Genomic DNA, 20,249 nt, shown 5'->3' with positions numbered 1-20,249 from the left:
AGGTTTTACACACTCAGCATTAAAACCCAACCCAGAGGAAAACTGCATTCAAGGGTCCCCTCCCTACAGGGGTGGGGGTGCGCTGTGTGTGTGTGTGTGTGTGTGTGTGTGTGTGTGTGTGTGTGTGAGAGAGAGAGAGAGAGAGAGAGAGAGAGAGAGAGAGAGAGAGAGAGAGAGAGAGTTTCTAGATAGGTTCTAGACACCTAGGTATGAAGTTTTAAAAATCTCAAACTTCCATTCAAAGAGTATGGTCTGATTGTCAATCTATCCAAAGACCGAATTCTTAAAATCTTAAAAGAAATTCCTTTTTCCATCTAGGAGGAAAATATTTAACTGAAGTTGAACCCATACTGATTCTGCCTGAGCACTGGGATAAAGTCAAAGCAGGTGAACTGTGTGTATTGTTCATTGTCAGCCACACTCTGGCAGGTTTGTGGGGCTTTGGGGGAAATCGGCAAACAGGCAGACTGTGGAAGTAAGTGCCAGCTGCCAGAGTGAGGCCCTTTGGTGGGATGAGGGACATGGCCCACAGCAGCAGGGTGGGAGCTGAGCAAGAGGGAAGAGAGACAGATGTCAGTGAGATGACATCATCACTCCTCACAGCACCAGAGTGTCACCGGTGTCTGTGTGCCACTCAAGATAAGAGCCATGGATGTGAATGCTGACCTCACTGGACCGCTCTTTCTGTTAGTGCCGTCTTTCCCCAGCAAGATGCCACAGAAAGACAAGACCCTGGCAGGTCTTGTGCTGGGCTGTCTACATCTGGAGAGCCTTAATAGTTTGAAGGGACAAGCTAGGAGATTTATGGGTTACCCAGGCACACTTAGCCCCAGTATTTGAGAGTGGGATGAACATTTGACTTGGGTAAAGAATCCCAGAAAGTGTGACTCAGGGATCTCAGGGTTCTGAGAGCTGCATTTTGCCATGGAAGTGGGATTCTTTTTAATTACAAGTGAGTTTGATGTAGCAATGGAGCCATGGGCAGCCCCACAGGGATACTACTTGGATTCACTTTAAGATGGACCCAGGCAGGGGTACCCCCCTTACTTAGTCCCAGCTGGGCTAGTTCTTCAAGCTGAGACTCCGTCTTGGCTGTTGAAATAGCATAAGGCAACTTCAAGGTGAATGGTAGAACATCCCTAATATAAAGAAAAAAGACAGAGAATGTTTGTAATTATATGGCTGGTGACTCTCTCGTGCATTCATTTTCATTCTAGAGATGTTTCATATTAAGCTGTCTACAACATCGCAAGTTGACACCATACCACATCCAACCAGAGCTTCTCTCTTCTGGCAACTCTCATCTGAATTATAACATTGGGGACGAGCCAAGACACAAGGCTGCCTGATTGAATCTGTGCCAAGGGTCAAGGTTCCCTGCTGAGTAGCATTGAGTGTGTGGAGTTCATATCAGGATGTCTGACTATGCTGGTAGGCCCACCACCCCTCTAAAGCAGCAATCCCACTTAGCTAGATGCCCATCTTAATGTTGGGCTCTCACTCTCTAGACAGGAATGTTCAGTCCTTAATCCCCACTATCTTACAGACAGCGGTGCTCAGCAAATATCTTCTGGTCTCAAATAGTTTCATTGTGCCATTTTCCAAGTGGAGATCACTCATGTGGCCCCTGTGTGCTAGAGATGAAAGTCTCTGTGTTTTGGGACTGGTGTACCTAACCTGGATGTACACAGGGATCCCTGGAGATCTCATATTACACACTGCATACTTAGATTCAGGAATCTGGATGGAACTCTTAGGCCATGAATGCCACTTGCCACTGGAACAATCTTTGAAGGCAAGTTTCAGGTGCCTCGTGCCAATAACTGCTAAAGAGGGTGGTACCATGTGCTGATAAGCCATTTACAGAGGGGCTCCAGAGAGCAACAAGCCTACTAGGAAAGCGCCAAGCTGACATCAGGATCCAGCACAATCAGGGCATAAAGTCTTCTGGGGCAAATGCATGGGCCATGGTGTGTTTCTTAGGAAAGGTAGAGGCAGATGGAATAAACAGTGGTTCATTTTCATATGCAAGGCTGAGAACCAAGCTCTAAAAACTCAGAACATTAGCCCAGGGCTCAGCATAAACCGCTGCCCAGGAGAAAGTCATATTCAATGACAATGGTGACCTGAACAAAAAGGTGTGGTCATTTTTTTTTTTTTTTTTTTTTTAGTATTGGTTTTGGCCTAACGGGGGGGGGGGGATAATTATCCACTCCTTCCCTCCACAAATGTTTACTATCATTTACAATAAACAGACATTGTTCTGGGCCAGGAACAAAACCTGAGTTCCTGCTAGAAAGGAGCATCAAGCCAATGAACATCAACAGGATATAAACAAGTAAGCCATGGATAGAATTTATGGGAAGGGTCACAAGCCATGGAGAAACATGCATGAGGAGGAAATAAAGACTCTTTGAAACCCGCAGGTGTGGCGGTCCACACCTGTAATCTTGGCACTGTCCCTGATAGGGAGGCTTAAGCAGGAGATTAGAAGTTCCAGGCCAGCTGGGGCTACACAGCAAATTCCAGAACAGCCGGCCTCAAAAATAAAATAATAAATAAAATACAAGAGGGCCAGCAGTGAGTCGGCTCGGTGAATAAAGGTGCTTGTCGTGCAAACCTGGCCACCGGAGCTTGATCCCTGGAACCCATGGAAAGGTGAAGAGGGAGCTGACTCCAAAGGTTGTCCTCTGGCATGCACATGCACACCATGGCACCAGCACGCCCCCTGTCACATAACACACACATCGCGCGTGCACACACACGCATGCACTCGCACTTGCACATACACACACTCATAAAAAACACTTAAGCCAAACCAAGAGTACTTGAAGGTGATTTTGGCCCAGGCCAGGATTCCTCAATAGTTATTCAGCTATAACTATGGTCTAAGGGCTTGGGAGACCGCTCAGTAGTTAAAGCACTTGCCTCACAAGCCTGAGGAACCTCAGAACCCGTGTACATGCCAGGTGGACGAGGTGACCCCTGTAATACCAGCCTCATAAGGAAGAGGTAAGGGACTGCTAGAGCAAGCTGACTAGAGAACAGTCATATTGCTGAGCTCTGGGTTTGACCGAGAGACCCTGCCTCAATGAATAGGTGGAAGTGCGATTGAGGGTGATTCCTGGCACCAACCTCAGGCCTCCATGTGCACACGCACACATGAAAATAGAAAAAGATGTATCCAGTGAGTAAATCACACAGGGAAGACAATTCCAAGGTGTGGGAGCGGTATGTGAAAAGGGCCTGGGATGGGGAGGGTCTGGCACATGTGGAGAACAGAAAGTGGGTCATTGTGGCTAGGGTAGAGTTGGTGAGAGACAGATGTGGAAGCTTCTGCCTGTATTTTGTCATCAAAAAATGTCTTGAAAATTTCTGTTGAAGAAAATCATATGCCAAATTATCCTGTTGTTTATGGTAAGATTGGACAACATTCTGGAATGAACTAGATCAAATCTGGATGACTGGAGAATCTTGGAACCCTTAAAGCTGTTGACAGTCAATGACAAAGCTGCAGAGTCAATGAAAATAACAAAGCATGGGTGTCCCAACACCTGATAGCGTCACTAAAGCTCTACCGTGCTCTCATGTGAAGTCAGGAGGCTGCTTCTCCTCAGGGTGTCCAGCCCTGGTCAACTCCTGCTTCCATGAGGCCTTCAGACCTGACCTAAGACTGTGAACACCTTCTGTGTCCTGGCAGGGACTGTGATCCTGACTCTAATCTGAAGTGGAGACTAATGGGAAGAGAATGTTATAACATCAAAGTGTATCACAAACCCACGTTTGTAAGATCGCACTCAGTCCATTCAAGCCTATTTTCTTTATGCAATGTGGAGAAAAGTAGCACATAACAAAACCAACCTATGCTTATTTTAAGTTTTTACCTAGCTCAGCATGCTACCCAGAGTTTAAACATCATCTGACTGGCTTGGGCGTTCTTAATGACATAGGAGAAGAAGCTATACCTGACATTCATTAATAGATGGTTGTAGGTTTTGACTTATTTAGACAATTAGATGTTGTATATGAGCCGCCTCACACTGTGCCAGCCAGGAGTACCCAGCATCTTCATACACACACATGCATACATACACACACACACACACACACACACACACACACACACACACACACACTTCCTTCATTATATATATATATATATATATATATATATATATATATATATAATTTAAAAAAGGAGCCTTGGTGTTAAAGTTTGTACATAACAAACAAAATAGAGCCAACACCTTAATACAGAACTTTCTCCCAAGAGTTTCAGTACATGCACGATCTAGATTTACTTGATCTTTGCTCTGTATGTTCTGTTTCTAAAGAGGGAGAGACTAACATTGTTCAGCAGCTACTGCTGCAATGCAGCAAGCATGTGAACCCCTGTGGGGCCTGCTGACCATGCTGGGGAGAAGCTCTCATGTCCCTCATTCCTCGACATCAGGATCACGCAACCACACTGACTGGTGCAGTCCCTGATGTACCCTGTAGAACTCATGGCAGCAAAGCAGGGATTGGAACCAGCTGTGCTGAAACTCAGGCGTGTGTAGTTGGCAGAATAGAGTGGGGAAATGTGGGCTTTGGCATCAAGGTAAGAATGGATTCAGATTCTCTGTGTGCCTGTCTCTCTCCCTCCCTCCTTCCCTCTCCCAACCTTTGTGTGTATGTGTGTGTGTGTGTGTGTGTGTGTGTGTGTGTGTGTGTGTGTAATTAGTTTCTCAAGACAGGGTTGTCTATGTGACCCAAGCTGGCCTGGAACTCTCAATCTTCCTTCTTTAGCTTCTTGAGTGCTGGGGCTACAGGTGTGTTCTATACTTGCTAGTTTTTTTTTTTTTTTTTTAGATTTCTTTCTTTTCCTTATACGTATGAGTGTTTTGCCTGCATGTATGTCTCATACCACATGTATGCCTGGTACCCCTCAGAGACCAGAAGAGTATATCAGATCACCTGGGACTGGAGTTACAGTTGTGAGCTGAGACTCGAACCCCAGTCCTCTAGAAGAACAGCCAGTGCTCTTCCCTACTGAGCAATTTCTCCAACCCCCTATAACTGCTGGTTTTTGATTATATGGTGGTAAGGTAAGCAAGCACCTCACTCCTGTATTTCTAATTCACAAGGCTGCCAGAAGGGCTAGGGATAATGTGCCTGTCACAAATATGGAAGACTCCAGTTACTGTTTCAATATTAAAAAATGTGGTCCAAGCCCAGGAGCACTATCGCCATCACCCGGGGGCTTGTTGAGCATGCAGGATGTGACACAGCCCAGATCCCCTAAACTCAGTTCTGCCTCTCAACAGGGTTACACGTGATTCTGGGGCACAATTGAGCTGGAAAGGCGGCTGGTTCTCTATACTGTCTTGACAACACCCAAGCAACAGGGAGCTCTGAGGTGCTGCTGACCAATGGCACTCATTACTTCTATTCCCAACTGTGCTTTTCATTGAGCTGATCCAACACGACAAATGAGGTGCCCGCTAACTATGGATTCTCTTGTCCATATATACTTGACCCGTTCTATGTGGGAACCCACCGTAGTCTCTATGATGAATTCTCTACTAGCCACCAGGTAGAGGATTTCAGAAATACTTTGGTAACATGGGCTCCTGTCACCCACTGATGACCACGAATGCCAATGAGGAGCGTTAGAGAAGAAATTAAACCGTCAAGTGCCTTGGCATTTTGAGAAAAAAAAAAAAGACTCTCAGGCCCCTTTACTTAAAAAATGATGATGCTGGGCTCTTCCTGTAAGCACCTCAAGCGAGTGCTGTGCTTAGTAATTTGCCAATGGCCTTCATCTACTTTATGACCTTTAATCACCAGCCTGGCCTGCGTGGAGTGTGGAGGACAGAGATGGAATCTTCTCTGTGTAGTTGCCAAGTATTTGTGGGGGGAAGGCTCTTTCCCCAGTAGCACAATTACCAGGAGGCAAAGTTGGAAGGTGAGCTGCCAGCCAGCTTCACCTCCAGGTGACATGTCAGCCCTGACATCATCTCTAACCTGGTTGGCTTTAGACTAGACCAGGTGTGGTGTCCTGGGTGGGTGGGGGTGAGGCTGAGGGAAGGGTGGGCGCTTCTGGGGATGTGTCCTGGGGGCTACAAAGGTTTTCTGTCTCTGGGCAACACATTTCCGTTAAACTTTTAAAGATGGGGATTGCGATTTGTCATATTTTCGGGGTGCTATTGGCATTTATTTTATCCGGACGCTACTGGAATTTAGTGATGTGGTGCTGAGGAATTTAGATAATCTCATTTCCCGAGATAGTGCCTCACTATCCCTAAAGTCTTTCTTTAGAGGTATTTTGTGCACAATTTTAATATAATCCTGAATAGTCAGGATATAATTACATGGGGAAAACAAAAAAGATTTGTACTTCGATCTAAACCTTAGCCCCAAAGCATCATATTTGCATGAAGTAGCTCCACTTGGTGGTTTGTGTGACTTTTGCCTGCATTTGGGTTATTATATGTGTGCACTAAATTGGAATATATTTAGCCAAATTTTAAAATGCCAAAGAAAGAGAAGTGACATCATAGTCAGCTAAGTAATGACTTCATTCTCTTAATCTAAAATGATATGTTATGGCCGGGCAGCGGTGGCACATACCTTTAACCCAGCATTCCTTTAGTCCCAGCACTCGGGAGGCAGAGCCAGGCAGATCTCTGTGAGTTCAAGGCCAGCCTGGTCTACAGATCGAGATCCAGAACAGGCACCAAAACTACACAGAGAAACCCTGTCTCGGGGGGAAAAAAAAAGTGATGTGTTATAACTATCTGTACTTCAGATGTTTAGAAGCGAAGCACACAGGCTTCAAGGACTGTGACCCTAACCTGGCAGGCAGGTGGCATCCCCTCGTTGGGGGGATTGGGTCACCAGGCAGGCACTGTCCATCCCGGGAGCTGCTCTCACTTTCTTCCTGCTGATGAACAGTGCTAGGGTCTCCTCTGGAGATGCCTCCTCTTCCTCAGGCCATTTACTGCACAGCGTCAGCTAGCCTGAGAGCTTAGTTGCCATGCCAGGCAAAGAAAGTCAACAGGTATGATGAATGCTAAACAATCTAATCCTTAAAATAAACTGAGCCAAACCCAAATGACTCCCCAGTCTCGGTGAGACAGCCGTGAGCTGTGATCACTGAAAAGATATTTCCTGTAGCTACTGCAGTGGGCAAACAGAGAAGCCAAGGAAGCCAGGCTGGGCTCTACCTGGTTAGAATAGGCAAGGCCCAAGCAGGAGAGCTGGCTCAACCATTGAGCACTTACTGCTCTTGCAGAGGACCTGGGTTCTATTCCTAGCATCCACATGGGGGTTCATAACCATCTGTAACTCTAGTTCCAGAGAAATCTGACTTCCTCTTCTGTTTCTGTGGGCACCAGGTGTGCAGGCAGCATAGAGGCATGCGTTCAGGCATATGCTCATATGCATAAAATAAAATGAAAAAAAAATCTAAAAACAGGAAAAAAAGGAGGGAAGAAAGAAGGAAGAAAGGAAGGAAGGGAGGGAGGGAGGGAGGAAGGAAGGAAGAAAAGAGAGCAGGCAAAGCCAACCTCTCCAGGCAGCAAGATTTCTTTGCTTAATTACTTCAAGAATGCTGGCTTCATTTGGCTGTTTTTGTTTTGTTTGTTGGCAATGCTAGGGATCAAACCCAGTGCCTCATGCTTTGTAAGCAAATGCTTTACCCCTCAGCTACAACCCCGTGCACAAGAACATTGACTTTGGAAAGCTGTTATTGCTGTAAAGAAAAGATTAACAATAGAAACCTACAACTCACATCCTTTCCACACTGGTTCACATTCTGATCCGGGGCTTAATTTCAACCATTAATTCAGTCCTAGAGAGGATGTGAGCCCCAGCTGGCCTGAAGAAGAAGAACTGTGCAGGGTTTAAGGTTGGCTTAAAGAATCCACATTTGAGAATGGACTCTGTCCTCTGGAGTTTTCAACAACATTGTCAGGGACCTTGAAAAGTTACAGGTTTAAGTATCAGTTTCTTCTGTCTGTCGGTCTGTCTGTCTGTCTGTCTGTCTCTGTATGTGTGTGCATGCTCATGCACATGTTTATACAGGTGGGTATATTGCTTTGTGGGTGTGTGTTTATGTATGCGTGTGAGGATGTTTTCTGTTCAATGGGTCTAGCCATCAAGAACCATGGGACCAGCTTGAAGAAATAACCATATTAATGAGAATTTGCATCTGGAGGGCCAGACATCTGTTTCCATCCTAAGCCTAACACTGAAATGGGGTTGAACATCTTATTTAAGTGGCAAACCCTTCCCTGATAACTCATGGGTGACCAGCCTTCCAGATCCCTTCTCCAGACTGAAGTCCAGATCATCTCACACACCAAGCAAGTCCTTCAAGTCATGAGACGTTCAGAATCCTTACCTGCTGATGCAGTAGAAAGCAATGAGCCGGAATAAATCTGCAAAGCTGATTCCTGAGCCTTCCAGGGAAAAGGCTAGAAAAAAAAAAACAAAAAAAAAAACAGTGAGAGAGAGAGGTTCCAGAAGGTGGCTGAGTCTTCCTGAGTGTCTGGGAAGGAATGGTATCTAACACAGAATATGTGGCCCCATCTCCACTCTCTCAGACTACTGTGCAGCTTATCCAAACCAGCTGTGAGGGGGCTGTCTGACAGCCAGACACAGCTAGAACCAGCCAGGCAAGGGCGGCTTCCCTGACTCACTCTCAGCACACGCTCCACACTTAGTAAACAGACACACACTTGCACAACAACCTCTCTGTTTGTTTTGAAGTTCAGAGCACAGAGTAGGGCAGGGCCAAGAGGGTTCATCTGACTGGAGCGAGAGGCCACTAGCCCTCGGCAGCAATGGGTCAAAGGTCCCATTGTCCCAGACCCTTCCTTCCTAGATCATGGACCGTCAGGGCCATACTCCCTTTTGATGAGTCAGAGCCCTCTCATATAGGCACAGGGCAGAGGGACATGAACCTAGAGGTGAGTTCAAGGGCTCTAGAAATCAGTTCTGGGTTACATTCCATATAAAGATTCTAAAATCCTGTCTTCTTGCCTGGCCCCATCATACAAGCTTCCAAATGAAAGACGCAGTCAGACAAGAAGCTGTTGCCCCATGTACAGCTCCCAAATGGTAGGGGTAGGAAGTGGCTTGGTTTCCAATCCTCACGGGCCAACCACCTTCATCTCACCCAGAAAATGGACAATAACAGTTTCTTGCCTGCCAGAAGGATTGGAGTAGAATATCATTTGTTTTTAATGAACTATTTTATGTGAAAGGAGTGTATACACATGTATGGTGATGTCTATTGCATCATCCAGAAATAATGCTAAAATATCTGCTATTGTAGTAAGCCCTCTCCCACCCATATCTGTATAGAAGACCAGCCTGCTGGGTGGATATCATTATGGTAGTACTCGGGCCTGCAGTAAGTCATTACAGATAGGATAAGGCTTTGCACAAACTAGCTCTTTCAATCACTTGGAAGTCCCTTGAGGTAGGACTAGGGGGAGTGGTTGAAATCCTAGAATCTCATGGAGGGGAAAAAAAATCCTTCTGGCTTCAGGGAACTCAATAAACAGGTGTGTGTGGTAGTGGTGGTTGGGGGGCGTGGGGGGGGTGGAGGGGTAGGGGTGGTGGGGGGAGGTTCTAGGCTCACTGATAGTGACTGTGCTCTGGAAGAAGGGAAGAGGTTCCCTTGCCATGGTGAACTTTGGGAACTGGGAGGGATTTAAAAGCCAGGAGAACTTGGTGCTGGTTGGTCCAGCAACCTTTCAAAAGCCACCTCAGAATAACGGAATCAAATTAACATAAATTCATTATTTATTAACTTATTAAACTTCACTATCTTTAAAATGGCAGTGGGTCTGAAAACCTGACTTCAGGTTCTCTCTCACTGTATTTACTTGTTCTCCAGGATCAGCCTGCTCAGGTGCATCTGCTTCCCAGGTACCCTTGATCATGTGAATTCCAGGTTTACACTTGAACCGGAAGCAGATCATAGATGCAGGCAAGGTTTTCCTGTGCCGGAAATATCACTTCCTTGTATTCTATGTAAGGTCATTGGCTCAAGGAGACTGGACACCAGGGTGAGAGACTCTCATGCCTGTCCTTCAGTTAACCTCAGTACCTTCAGATGCAGGGACGGAGTCATACTCCATCCTGCAGGCTTCCTAACTCAAATCTCCTGGCCTTCACCCCTCAGCTTGCTAACCTAGAATTTTCAGATCTCCCCACTTTGTTGTGCAGATCCATTTCCTGATCTTTTCTTGGAGACTGGCAGTACCTCAGAACTGTGTGTTCCCTCTTTTATTTAAAACTTGGCCTCCCGACTGACACTCCACATTTTCAATGACCAGAAAGTAGACAACAGAAAGGAAACCAACATGGCTGAGCATCAACTGCCTGAAAATCTGCAGCTCGTCATCTGCCCACAGGGCTAGATTCATCTCGGATTAACTGCCTTTCATGGAAGACTGAACAGTGACTACCTGGAGGGAACTCATGTGATTGAGGCTTATTTATTCAGGAAGATGTGTAGACACATGCTTTGGCATGAGATCTTGTAAAAGGGCTGTGTTGCTACAGCTTCTCTGCAGCTTAGTCATCAGCAAACCAGGGCCCCAAACCTACACTGGACCTAACTGGGGACAGGGCAAGAAAAGACAATCTATACTCAGCCCCTCTCATGTGCTAAACCCCAGGATGCACACAGTATGCACAAGTTGTTTAACTGGCCTCTGAATTACTCAGAGGCTAACACCACCTCACTGTACAGATGAGAAAGCCAAAGCCGGATGCCAGGACTAGATGTCTGTGGGCATCAAAGTCTAGGCTCCTTCCCATCAGGCCTGCCCTCACTCTCTGACAAATACTTACTGTATGTGCTTTCCTTTATAGCAAACTCCTTGAGCGGTGCTCCAAATTCACAGGGCAGGCGAAGGGAGAGGACTTTCTTCTGCATTTTGGAGGATTTACGAACCAAAAAGATCTAGTAGAAGGAAGGAAAACTCAAGTTAGAGATGAAAACCTGGGTACATAATTTTCCTTACATATGATACCCTGTGCATAGAACAGCCTTCCCAACAGGACTATACAGCTTGGTGAAGAACACTGTGTAGCTGAAGTTTTCCTGTGTCCTGGCCTGCCGGCAGTCAGGACAAATCTCTCCCACTTGCGTCCCCCAAGTAAACACATAGAGGCTTATATTAGTTATAACTGTATGGCCATGGCTCCAGCTTTTTGCTAGCTAGCTCTTATGTCTTATATCAGCCCATAACTATTAATCTATGTATCGCCACATGTTCCGTGGCTTTACCTGTGGTCCCATTACATATTGCTCCTTGGGCAGCTGACTGGCTTCTCTCTCAGCCTTCTTCCTGTCTCTCTCTTTGAATTTCCCACCTGCCTCTAATCTGCCTTGCTATAGGTCAAATGGCTTTATTTATCAACCAATCAGAGAAACACATATTCACAGCGTACAGAAAGACATTCCCCCATCAACACTCCACAGAGAAAGCTCAGAGCTTATTGCAGACCCCTTGCTTTCAAAAGGGGCTTAGAAGAACCCTACATCCCCCTTGACCCAACTATATCCACGAAGCTTAAAATGTCCCTTGTCTGCAGAGGCAATGGCAGGCTGGTGACTGTTTCACTGTGGTAGGTATCTGCTTTAGCCCCTGTCTCAAACAGGTGTCTTGGTGGGTGAACTTAAATTCCAAAGAAGTTCACATAATCAAACTGTAGATGGTAAACTGGGACTTCATTGGCTAAGTTGACTCATGGCATATTTACGAGAGGAACTTGCATTTGTTAAGAGTGAAAAAGCAGTTGTTTTGGAGTTTTAGTTTTTGCTTTTGAGTATGACTTTCTAACTTCTTTTGAAAAATGACTTAATAGGTCAGGTCAGACACATGGAAAAAACCCTCAGGAGAAAAAAAAAATGGCTGCTGCATTTGGGAGGCGGGTGGGTGTACTCTGAGGTTCACCCCAGCCAACACTGAGGCTGCTTCCTCCAGGTTTCACATCCATTTTTTTTTCACACCAAATACATACACTGTCTTCACATACATGTTCTTCACCCAACCAATTTCCAGGAATGATGTCAAGGCCGCTGGGCCTCTGTCGGTGCAGAGGCAGGCCTGCCATGTGCTGCTGTGTAGGTCAAGTGCTCACAGCTCTCTAGCATCACCCACCTGGCCTATAAATCAAACGGGGTGTGTAGTTTGTGGCCTTGGTTAAGTTCTGGTCCCCTACTATAGTGAATGGCCCTTCTTTAAGGAGCTACACTGTCCTGTTCTTTAATTCTCTGTCCTTTAGATTGGAACACCTTACACTCTCTGCTTCTCTCTCGCTACAGTATTTCACACCCCCACTTCAGCTGATCTTTGCTTTTCTCTTCCTACGGTACCCATGATGCTTTTCAGGAAAGGAGTGACTGGAAAGCCTTTTGAGCTTTATTTTCCCCATAGTTCACACGGGGCATCCATGGGACTCATCTGGTTCACACATCTGAGCACTCAGGCTCTGTGATAGATTAAAACTGAGACAAATGCTTTCCAAATAGCATCCTGGGTGCATGTGTTTGGGATAAAGGGCCCAAGCTCTGAGAGGCAGCTTCCTTAAGAAGTGGGGACCAATTAGGGATGAGTAGTGCACCCCCGGGGCCTTGATTCCTAAAACATTGTGGCCTTATTGGGGAGGCTGACAAAGTCAAGCCTATAGAGCACATCCACCTTGAGCCTGCTTCTGTGAGTAACTCTGTGTTGATGCCCAGCTGCACATTCCTTTACATGCTGTCTGTGGCTGCTTTTGCCTGACGGAGCCTGTGCCAAGTAGATGTGAAAAATAATGTATGACCAGAAAACCCAACAATATCTATATTCTGGTTCCTTCCAGAGTAGTCCACAGACCTCTGTCTTGGGCAGTTGCCTAACTGAGGATGCAATATCATCCTTAATACATTCATGCCACCAGGGCCAGGCTTCTAGGCACTTGCTTTTCCTCCATCCTCATTCTCGTCTCTGGTCCACATGGTGCCTGTCCTCTGCCTGCCCCATCTTGTCAGGATAGGCCCTGTCAAGAGTTCAGGTAGGTGGATAGAGAGACTATTCTTCTAGCTTATTCCTCATGCAGGTCTCAGCAGGAATGACTTATGCTCCACCCCAGGAGGGAAGCAGGGCAGGGTGGGAACTGTTGCCTGGAAATGTCCGGCTTCAGAATTTTTGGCAGAAATGCACAAGCACGTAATTCAACTGGTAGAAAGGAAAGCCTCACAGGAAGAAGTTTCTGACCATACAGACCAAGGCTAGAGGCAACAGTCTAGTATGCTAGCCAAGGAATTCTCTCCAAAGATGATCAAATACTGTGCCTCATAGCACCGAGCTTGTTCTAATGGAATTCTTAGTCCTGTCTGTGTCTGTTTTCAGGAAGGAAAAGAAGAAGCAAAGACAGACAGATTCACAGACAGACAGATAATGGCACAGGTAGGTCCTGGCTGTTGCAGGACTCCAATGCTGCTATGGCATTCCTCAGCTAGCTATTGATAGAATTTTCTCCTTGCTATACATGTATGGCTTAGTTACTTTGTATCTAGCATGCGCTTTAAGCCTTATTTTATCTGTGATTTACTGTGTTTGTCTTTTTCTTGGACATTGCACAAAGTGCTGTCCACTAGAACGGTCTACAGTGATGGAGAGAGTTGCTATTCTGGGCCACCCGCTATGGCAGTAACATGTAGGTCCTAAGTACAAAAAACGGAGTTAGTGAAACTCAATAACCAAGTTGCTAATTTCATTTACTCTAATGTAAGAGAATCTAAATAGCTATATGGGGGTGAGACCCTACCATAATGACAGCACCAGATATACCAGTCATGGAATAATGTTTTTTTTTTGTTTTATTTTGTTTTCAAGGAACTTCTATAAAGCAGTAGAATGGTATGTATGTATGTATGTATGTATGTATGTATGTATGTATGTATGTATGTATTTATATCCAAAGTTGACATCAGGTATCTTTGTCAATTACTCTATGCTTTATTTATTGAGGTCTCTCAGTTGAATTGAGAGCTCACAGATTGGTTGGGGGAGCTAAAGTTTAGTCCTCATACTTTGTATGACCAGTGCATTATCTACTCAGCCATTCTCCATCTTTCTTTTTTTAAAGAGAGTCTTTCTACATAGCCCAGGCTGGTCTTGAACCTAGATCCTCCTGCCTCAGCCATCCAGTGTTAGGATTGCAGACATGGGCTGCAGTGCCTATCGGTAGGGTAAGTGTGCTGAATAAAAGGAACCAATGGTCTTGGATAGGTAGTAGCTGCTGAAACAGAATCTGACTTAGATTCACATGGAAAGTGACTGAGAAAGACCAAAAACAAAACAAACAAACAAACAAAACAACAACAACAACAACAAAACCCAACACTGGTAGCCTGAGAAGACAAGTCTGTGCGTCACACAACTTCTTAAGGTTATGTCCCTGGATAAATGGTTGGGCCCCAAAGGGTCCCTAGACTCAGAATGAAGGGAGAGCATCAGGGCAGGCAGGGACCCAGAACCAGGCCCAGAAGGTCAGGCCCAGGACCTCTGGCCAGGGCTCTTCCTTCCTTTGATCCCTGGCCCCCTGCTGAGCCATACAGTCCCATCATCGAGCAGATGAAAACAGGAAGACAGACTTGGAAAAAGTCTGCTCTCAGAAACTGCCTTGTGGACCCCAGAATTCCCCTGCATTGTATTTGAGGTCTACACTGGAAGCCATCTAGAAGCCGGGAAGAACTTTCTGGAACTATTTCTAAGTGTTTCTTTGTCAGGCAGCAGCATGCCTGCCTCAACCTCTCCCAAGTCTTGGGTCTTACCCCTGGAGGCTGGTTCTGCAGAACCTCTGCTGCCTCCTCCTCACTCAGGCTCAGCTGCAGCCATATGGGATGGGTGTGGAGGAGCCGGTCCAGAATGCTGAGCCTATTGGAGAGGCTGTCGTAGCCAGAGTCTCGGGGACACGTCTTCCCATCCTTGTCTTCAGAATAGCCATCATCCTTGTGTCTCACCATGCTGGAAGAAAGAGAAGGACAGGGCTCAAAGGACTGATCCCCCACCTAGGAACTTACTGGGCAGACCTGTCATAGGATGTGTACCCTCCTAAGGTCATCACCCTTCTATCTAAAGATCTTGAGGACAGACATGTTTTATCCACTAGTATAAAAGGAAGCACTTTGTATGCAATGGCCCAGCCCTCTACCTCTACCCCTATTTTCAAAAGGTTCTAAATACTATAAAGACTATTATTATTTGACTTAGGTTTGTTTGTCTTTGGGTGTAAAGTATTTCTTACTTGGAGGACAGACCTTTAAACTGCTAAACTTCAGATACAGTAAACCTGAGGTCTCAATGCTTAAAGACATTTGTCACAAACACAAGTACTATTGCCCTTTATAGGCAAATCACCCTTGGGGATATTTGTTCTGTATATAAATGACGGGTTTTCTTTTCTTCTTACAAACCTAAGCATTCTTTATCCCCAACATTAGGAATAATAAAAATATCATAATTCAATGGTGCTGTGCTATTCATAAAAACCAACAAATGTATGCCCTAAAAGCTTTTTATAGTTGGGTGTGGTGTGGTGGCACACGCCTTTTATCTCAGCCGTCAGGAGGCAGATCTCTGTGAATTCAAGGCCAGTCAGGGCTACGTAGTGAGACCCTGTCTCAACAACAACAAACAAACAACCTCAAACCCACAAATAAACAATAAATGGGTGCATTATATTACTCAGCTACAATATGGAATGCTACCACAGGGTCAATCTGGAAAATATCATGCTAAATGAGAAGAGCCAGGTATGTAAGTCCATCCCATTTTGTGGTGGGGGATAAGGGGTCATTGAGCTAAGGTCATGGTACTAGGTATTGTACGACTCTATTACACAAGTTCTGAGTGGGAAGAGACCCAGGGAGAGAAAGTAGGTTAGTGGCTGGCTGAGAATAAAGGGGAGGGAGAAATGAGCAGGGACTACAAACAGGTACCAGGTAACTCTGGGAGTAGTAGGAAATGTGGTATACGATAAAGGCAAGGAATGCACAACATTATGAATACATTGAAAACCCCTGAATGACTCATGCCTTTCAAATGGGGAGGTTTTGTGGTCTGTGGATCATAGCAACAAACAAGCCATATTGACCTACTTTGGTGCCAATACCTAATTCTAGGTGAGAAATAAGAAAACAGGCTTGAGGACGCATGGAGCTGCTGGTCTCTTCACAAGCACTCCTTGAAGTACTACACTGTGAGTACTATGGTGCTGGTCTAGGTACACATGTGTATTACATGTATAATTCTAGCACTTGGAAATGGAGGTAGAAGGATCAAGATTTCAAGGTAGTCAGGTGTGGAGCCCAGGCCTTTGATCCCAGTAGAGACAGTTGGATCTCTTTGCGTTAGAGGTCTGCTTGATGTACATAGGGAGTTCCAGGCCAGCCAAGGCTACAGGTGAGATCCTGTTTCAAGAACAAAAGTAAACAAAAAGCAAAACAAATCACAAACAAAAGGATCAGGAAGTCAGATCTTGATCGAGGGCATGTCCTTGTTCAGAGGGAGAGTACTGAAATTCTAGTCCAAGATTGCTTGGTTCTGGGGACCCTCTTCCTCTCTCACACTCAGCAATGACACCTTCCCTGGCTCTGAGGGACCAGGTCCCCACCATGGTCCTGGAGTAGCCAGCAGGAACATCACACTTGATCCTTGTGTCCAAAGGCGCAGACTTAGTGTGGGGTACATCCAGTCATCAAGCACATGCCCAGTGTGTGTCCTGGATAAAGCCCTAGGACTGGGAAGGATGGAGAATGGAAGACTGCAGAAAGGAAACATGAGATTGTCCATCTCTGTCACTGTCATGGAGACAAAAGGGGAACACTAGGACTGCCAGGGAACCCATCTCACCCCTTTCCCTAGTGTCTTGGTTTTATACAGATCTAAACAGCCTCATGTTTCATTTATCATCTAGATGCATACCTCAAGCACCAGCTACACAAGAAGCTTAGGCAGAAGGATCACCTGAACCCTGGAGACCAAGGCCAGCTCTGATAAGCCAGTGAGGTCGTCCCAGCACACACACACACACACACACACACACACACACACACACACACACACACACACAATCAAAGAGAGGTCATGCTTTTTGTGTTGTTTTTGCTCAAATACATGAAACTTTTCTTTTAATTTGGCTGTCAGTTTTCAGAAAGAGGAGTCTGTGTCAGAATAAGGGAAGGTGCTGCCCCTTCTGCAAAAGCCACCACAGTCCCTCTGGGTGTTCTAAAGTGACTCCTCATGGGGGTCAAAGAGCAAACTCTTGAAGCAGGTGTGAAGACTCCGATCACACAAGTGAGCCAACTGAAGGCCACTGCCTCTCCACCCCACCCATCTACAAATGTCATCTGAGAAACTCAGGGTCAGAGGCGAGACTGCACACCAGATAAAGTCAATGAGACTTTGAGGTGGGATGTGGGTAAGGGGATTGATGTGGGCAAGGGGATCACAACAGGAGCCACACTTGAAGACTATAACTTGCCAAATTTGTGAGCCTGTGTAGGAATCCTCTGGGGACTGGTGAAGCTGCAGACTCCTGGTTTTGACCCCCAAGATTCTGATTTTGTGGGTCCTGGTGGGTCAGAGCCACCTGGTTCTCCCAAGCTCTGGGGAACACTGATCCAGTCCACTTGACGACGTCACTGTAAGGAATGCATGGCTGGCGAACTAAGTAGGGAATGTGAACTTTGGATTCTGATCAGTTAACTGTTTGGTTTTCTTAGAGGGCTGGAAGAGGGGAGTGGTAACACGCTACTAAAGGAATGCCGAAAATTCAAAATAAGTATCTCAGAGCCACAGATATACAGTAGTATAGTGCTTCCTAGTACCTTCAAGGCCCTAGGTTGGCTCCTCAGCACTTCAAACCAAACCAAACCAAAACAGAAAAACCACAGCGCCACATTTCCCCACCGTCTCCAACCTGCCATATATTATCAAGTCCAAATCTGACAGTGTCTGACAATGGTGCTCCTCCCAGGTGTTCTGAGCAAGTAAGAAAGTATTTCACTTCTTCTTAGAAGGTCACATCCCACAAATCCTCCCTGGCTTGAAGTTGTTGTTTTTAAAAATGCTCTTTGTTCTGATGATTGGCCTCAGCCTAAGCAGCCAGGGCCCAGACAGGAAGATGGTGAGTAAGATTCATGGAGCCTCATAAAGAAGAAACCATAAATTAGACCTTGCAATTAGTCTTTGGCACTGACTTGATCCAGCCAGCCACGTGAGGTTTATAGTGTATTATTAGAGGACCAAGTGGCTTTTATCAGAAATAATCTTCAGGAAAGAGCTGACAGATGACATATGGACTGTCAGGTGGATGCTCTCATCCCCTCCAGAGCCCCCTTTCCCGGACAGGAGTCCACACCCTGGTTATTAGGGGGACTGGCCACCAACAGCTTATAGCCTCTTCATTCTGGAAATGCCTGGGAAGTTATATCTGCTGTCCCCCTGGGAAACAACCACTGCCCACGACATACAGATGTGGCTGGAGAAGGGAGTGGCCTTCTCTCAAGGTGGGGCATTTTGGATTGGAATCTGGCAGAGCCCACATTTTTGCCTTGCTTCCCTTTCTGTCTATCCCCCTGCTCCCGAGTGCCTCCCTCTAGAAACTGTCTGCACAGGAATTCAGAAATTCGTGCATCAGGCTCTGCTTCTAGGGACCTCCACCTAAGACAGAGCCACCGAGAGGAACAGAAGCCATTGATTTCTAAGACAGACAGCTATCTCTATGTAAATGAGTGCTGGCAAAGGCTGAGTGGCTTAGAAAGGTAATAAGGCATCCCATGATACAATCCAGGCATTTATAATAATGACATGGTCCCAGTGAGGTGCCCTAGGGCCAGCCTCAAGGATGGAAGCATGGTATCCCTCTTCTAATTGGTCCAGGCATGTGAGACCTTGACCAGTTCTGAGCTTCATTTTTCTCATTTGTAAATGGTACCTCCAACACCAGCTGGTGATTATGCTTTAAGGATCACTTGCCTGAGAGCAAGCAAGGATTGTGACCTTGTGCTAAGTCCAGTTGATAAAAGACCATAAGGAAAGACCAAAGGACCATGATGGCAAAGAAGGGGCTTAAACACAGAAGGGAAAAAGAAAGAGGAACAGGGGAGAGTCAAAATATGCAGGCTCTACATTAATAGTGAACATATATGATATGAAAGCAAAAGGGAATATTTGAGGGGAGGAGAGGTTCATCAAAGAAGGACAGAGGAGAGGATGGAGGGAAGAAAATAAACACCCACTGGGAAACTCATAGCCTGCATCTGTTGTCATGGAAACAACAGCCCAGCATCATGGCTCTGAGTTAGGGCTCTCTAGCCCTGGATGCCTTGGATGCCCCTGGGTCACACGTGATTTAAGGCTCTTTGGAGCATAGGATGAAGGGGCCTTTCCACTTTCTTCATTTCTAGGCTCCAGACAGTAGCTGGAGGAGGTGGAAGGGTCAGTGAGGACATCAAGTGAACTCTCGGTGGAACAGCCAGGCTGACACTTGACTTAGTTTTACTAGAATCAGCAGGATTAGGGTTCAGTCCTGAGAAACAGCAGATTCCAAAGGACAGATGTCCTTTCACTTTCTGATCAGACCCTGGGAGTCAGAAGAGACCACAGTGCAGCCCCTGATGGCCAGTCCTAGTGTCCACAGTATATCCAGAGGTTTTCTTGAACATTCTACTACACTGCTCTCTCTACCATACACCAGCCAAAACAACATATCTAAAGTGTTTATTCTGACTTTATAATTTTGTCTTTTTCAATCAAACATGAGATAGTAAAGTAAAAATATACAAAAAATTAGAGGTTGGGGTGTATAACGTAGAGGTATAGTTGAGGATGGGCATAGTCTTGGGTTTGATTCCCAGCATTGCCCAAAATAGATACGTTAATTAATTAACTAATTAGTTAATTAAAATTGATGTGAGGTTGTTTCTATGGGAAAAATATTAGCACAGTAAATTCAGTCCATAATTTTCCAGATGTAGGAATCCTAGTTCAGGTGTTAATAACAAAAAAAAAGCAAAATGCCGAGTTCTTACTGTCAATCAAGAACATTCCGTGTCCACCTGGCTGTTATGTCTCAGCAGATGTGCAGTGCTCTGGACGGTTCAGCCTTCAGCCTTGGAGTGTAGGTACTGCCAAATAAAAATTATAGGACTCCATTGTTATAGACTAAATTCCTGCCCCAGGCCTCAATGG

General features: G+C 45.7%; 1 protein-coding gene across 1 annotated transcript in view; it reads right to left on the bottom strand.

Annotated features, from left to right (window-relative positions):
- Rin2 (Ras and Rab interactor 2) overlaps positions 1–20,249 on the bottom strand; it is a 209,086-nt gene that overhangs the window by 28,449 nt on the left and 160,388 nt on the right. Inside the window, exons 5-8 of the mRNA XM_059261566.1 lie at positions 14,828–15,020; positions 10,852–10,963; positions 8,387–8,459; positions 1,048–1,139 (exon numbers count right to left, since the gene is read on the bottom strand). Coding sequence (XP_059117549.1) covers positions 1,048–1,139; positions 8,387–8,459; positions 10,852–10,963; positions 14,828–15,020 — 470 coding nt within the window. The remainder of the gene's footprint in view (positions 1–1,047; positions 1,140–8,386; positions 8,460–10,851; positions 10,964–14,827; positions 15,021–20,249) is intronic.

Source organism: Peromyscus eremicus, chromosome 4 (genome assembly GCF_949786415.1).
Source record: "Peromyscus eremicus chromosome 4, PerEre_H2_v1, whole genome shotgun sequence".
Taxonomy (NCBI): domain Eukaryota; kingdom Metazoa; phylum Chordata; class Mammalia; order Rodentia; family Cricetidae; genus Peromyscus; species Peromyscus eremicus.
Note: the sequence above shows the minus strand (reverse complement) of the source record. Positions and strands in the feature narration are given on the sequence as shown.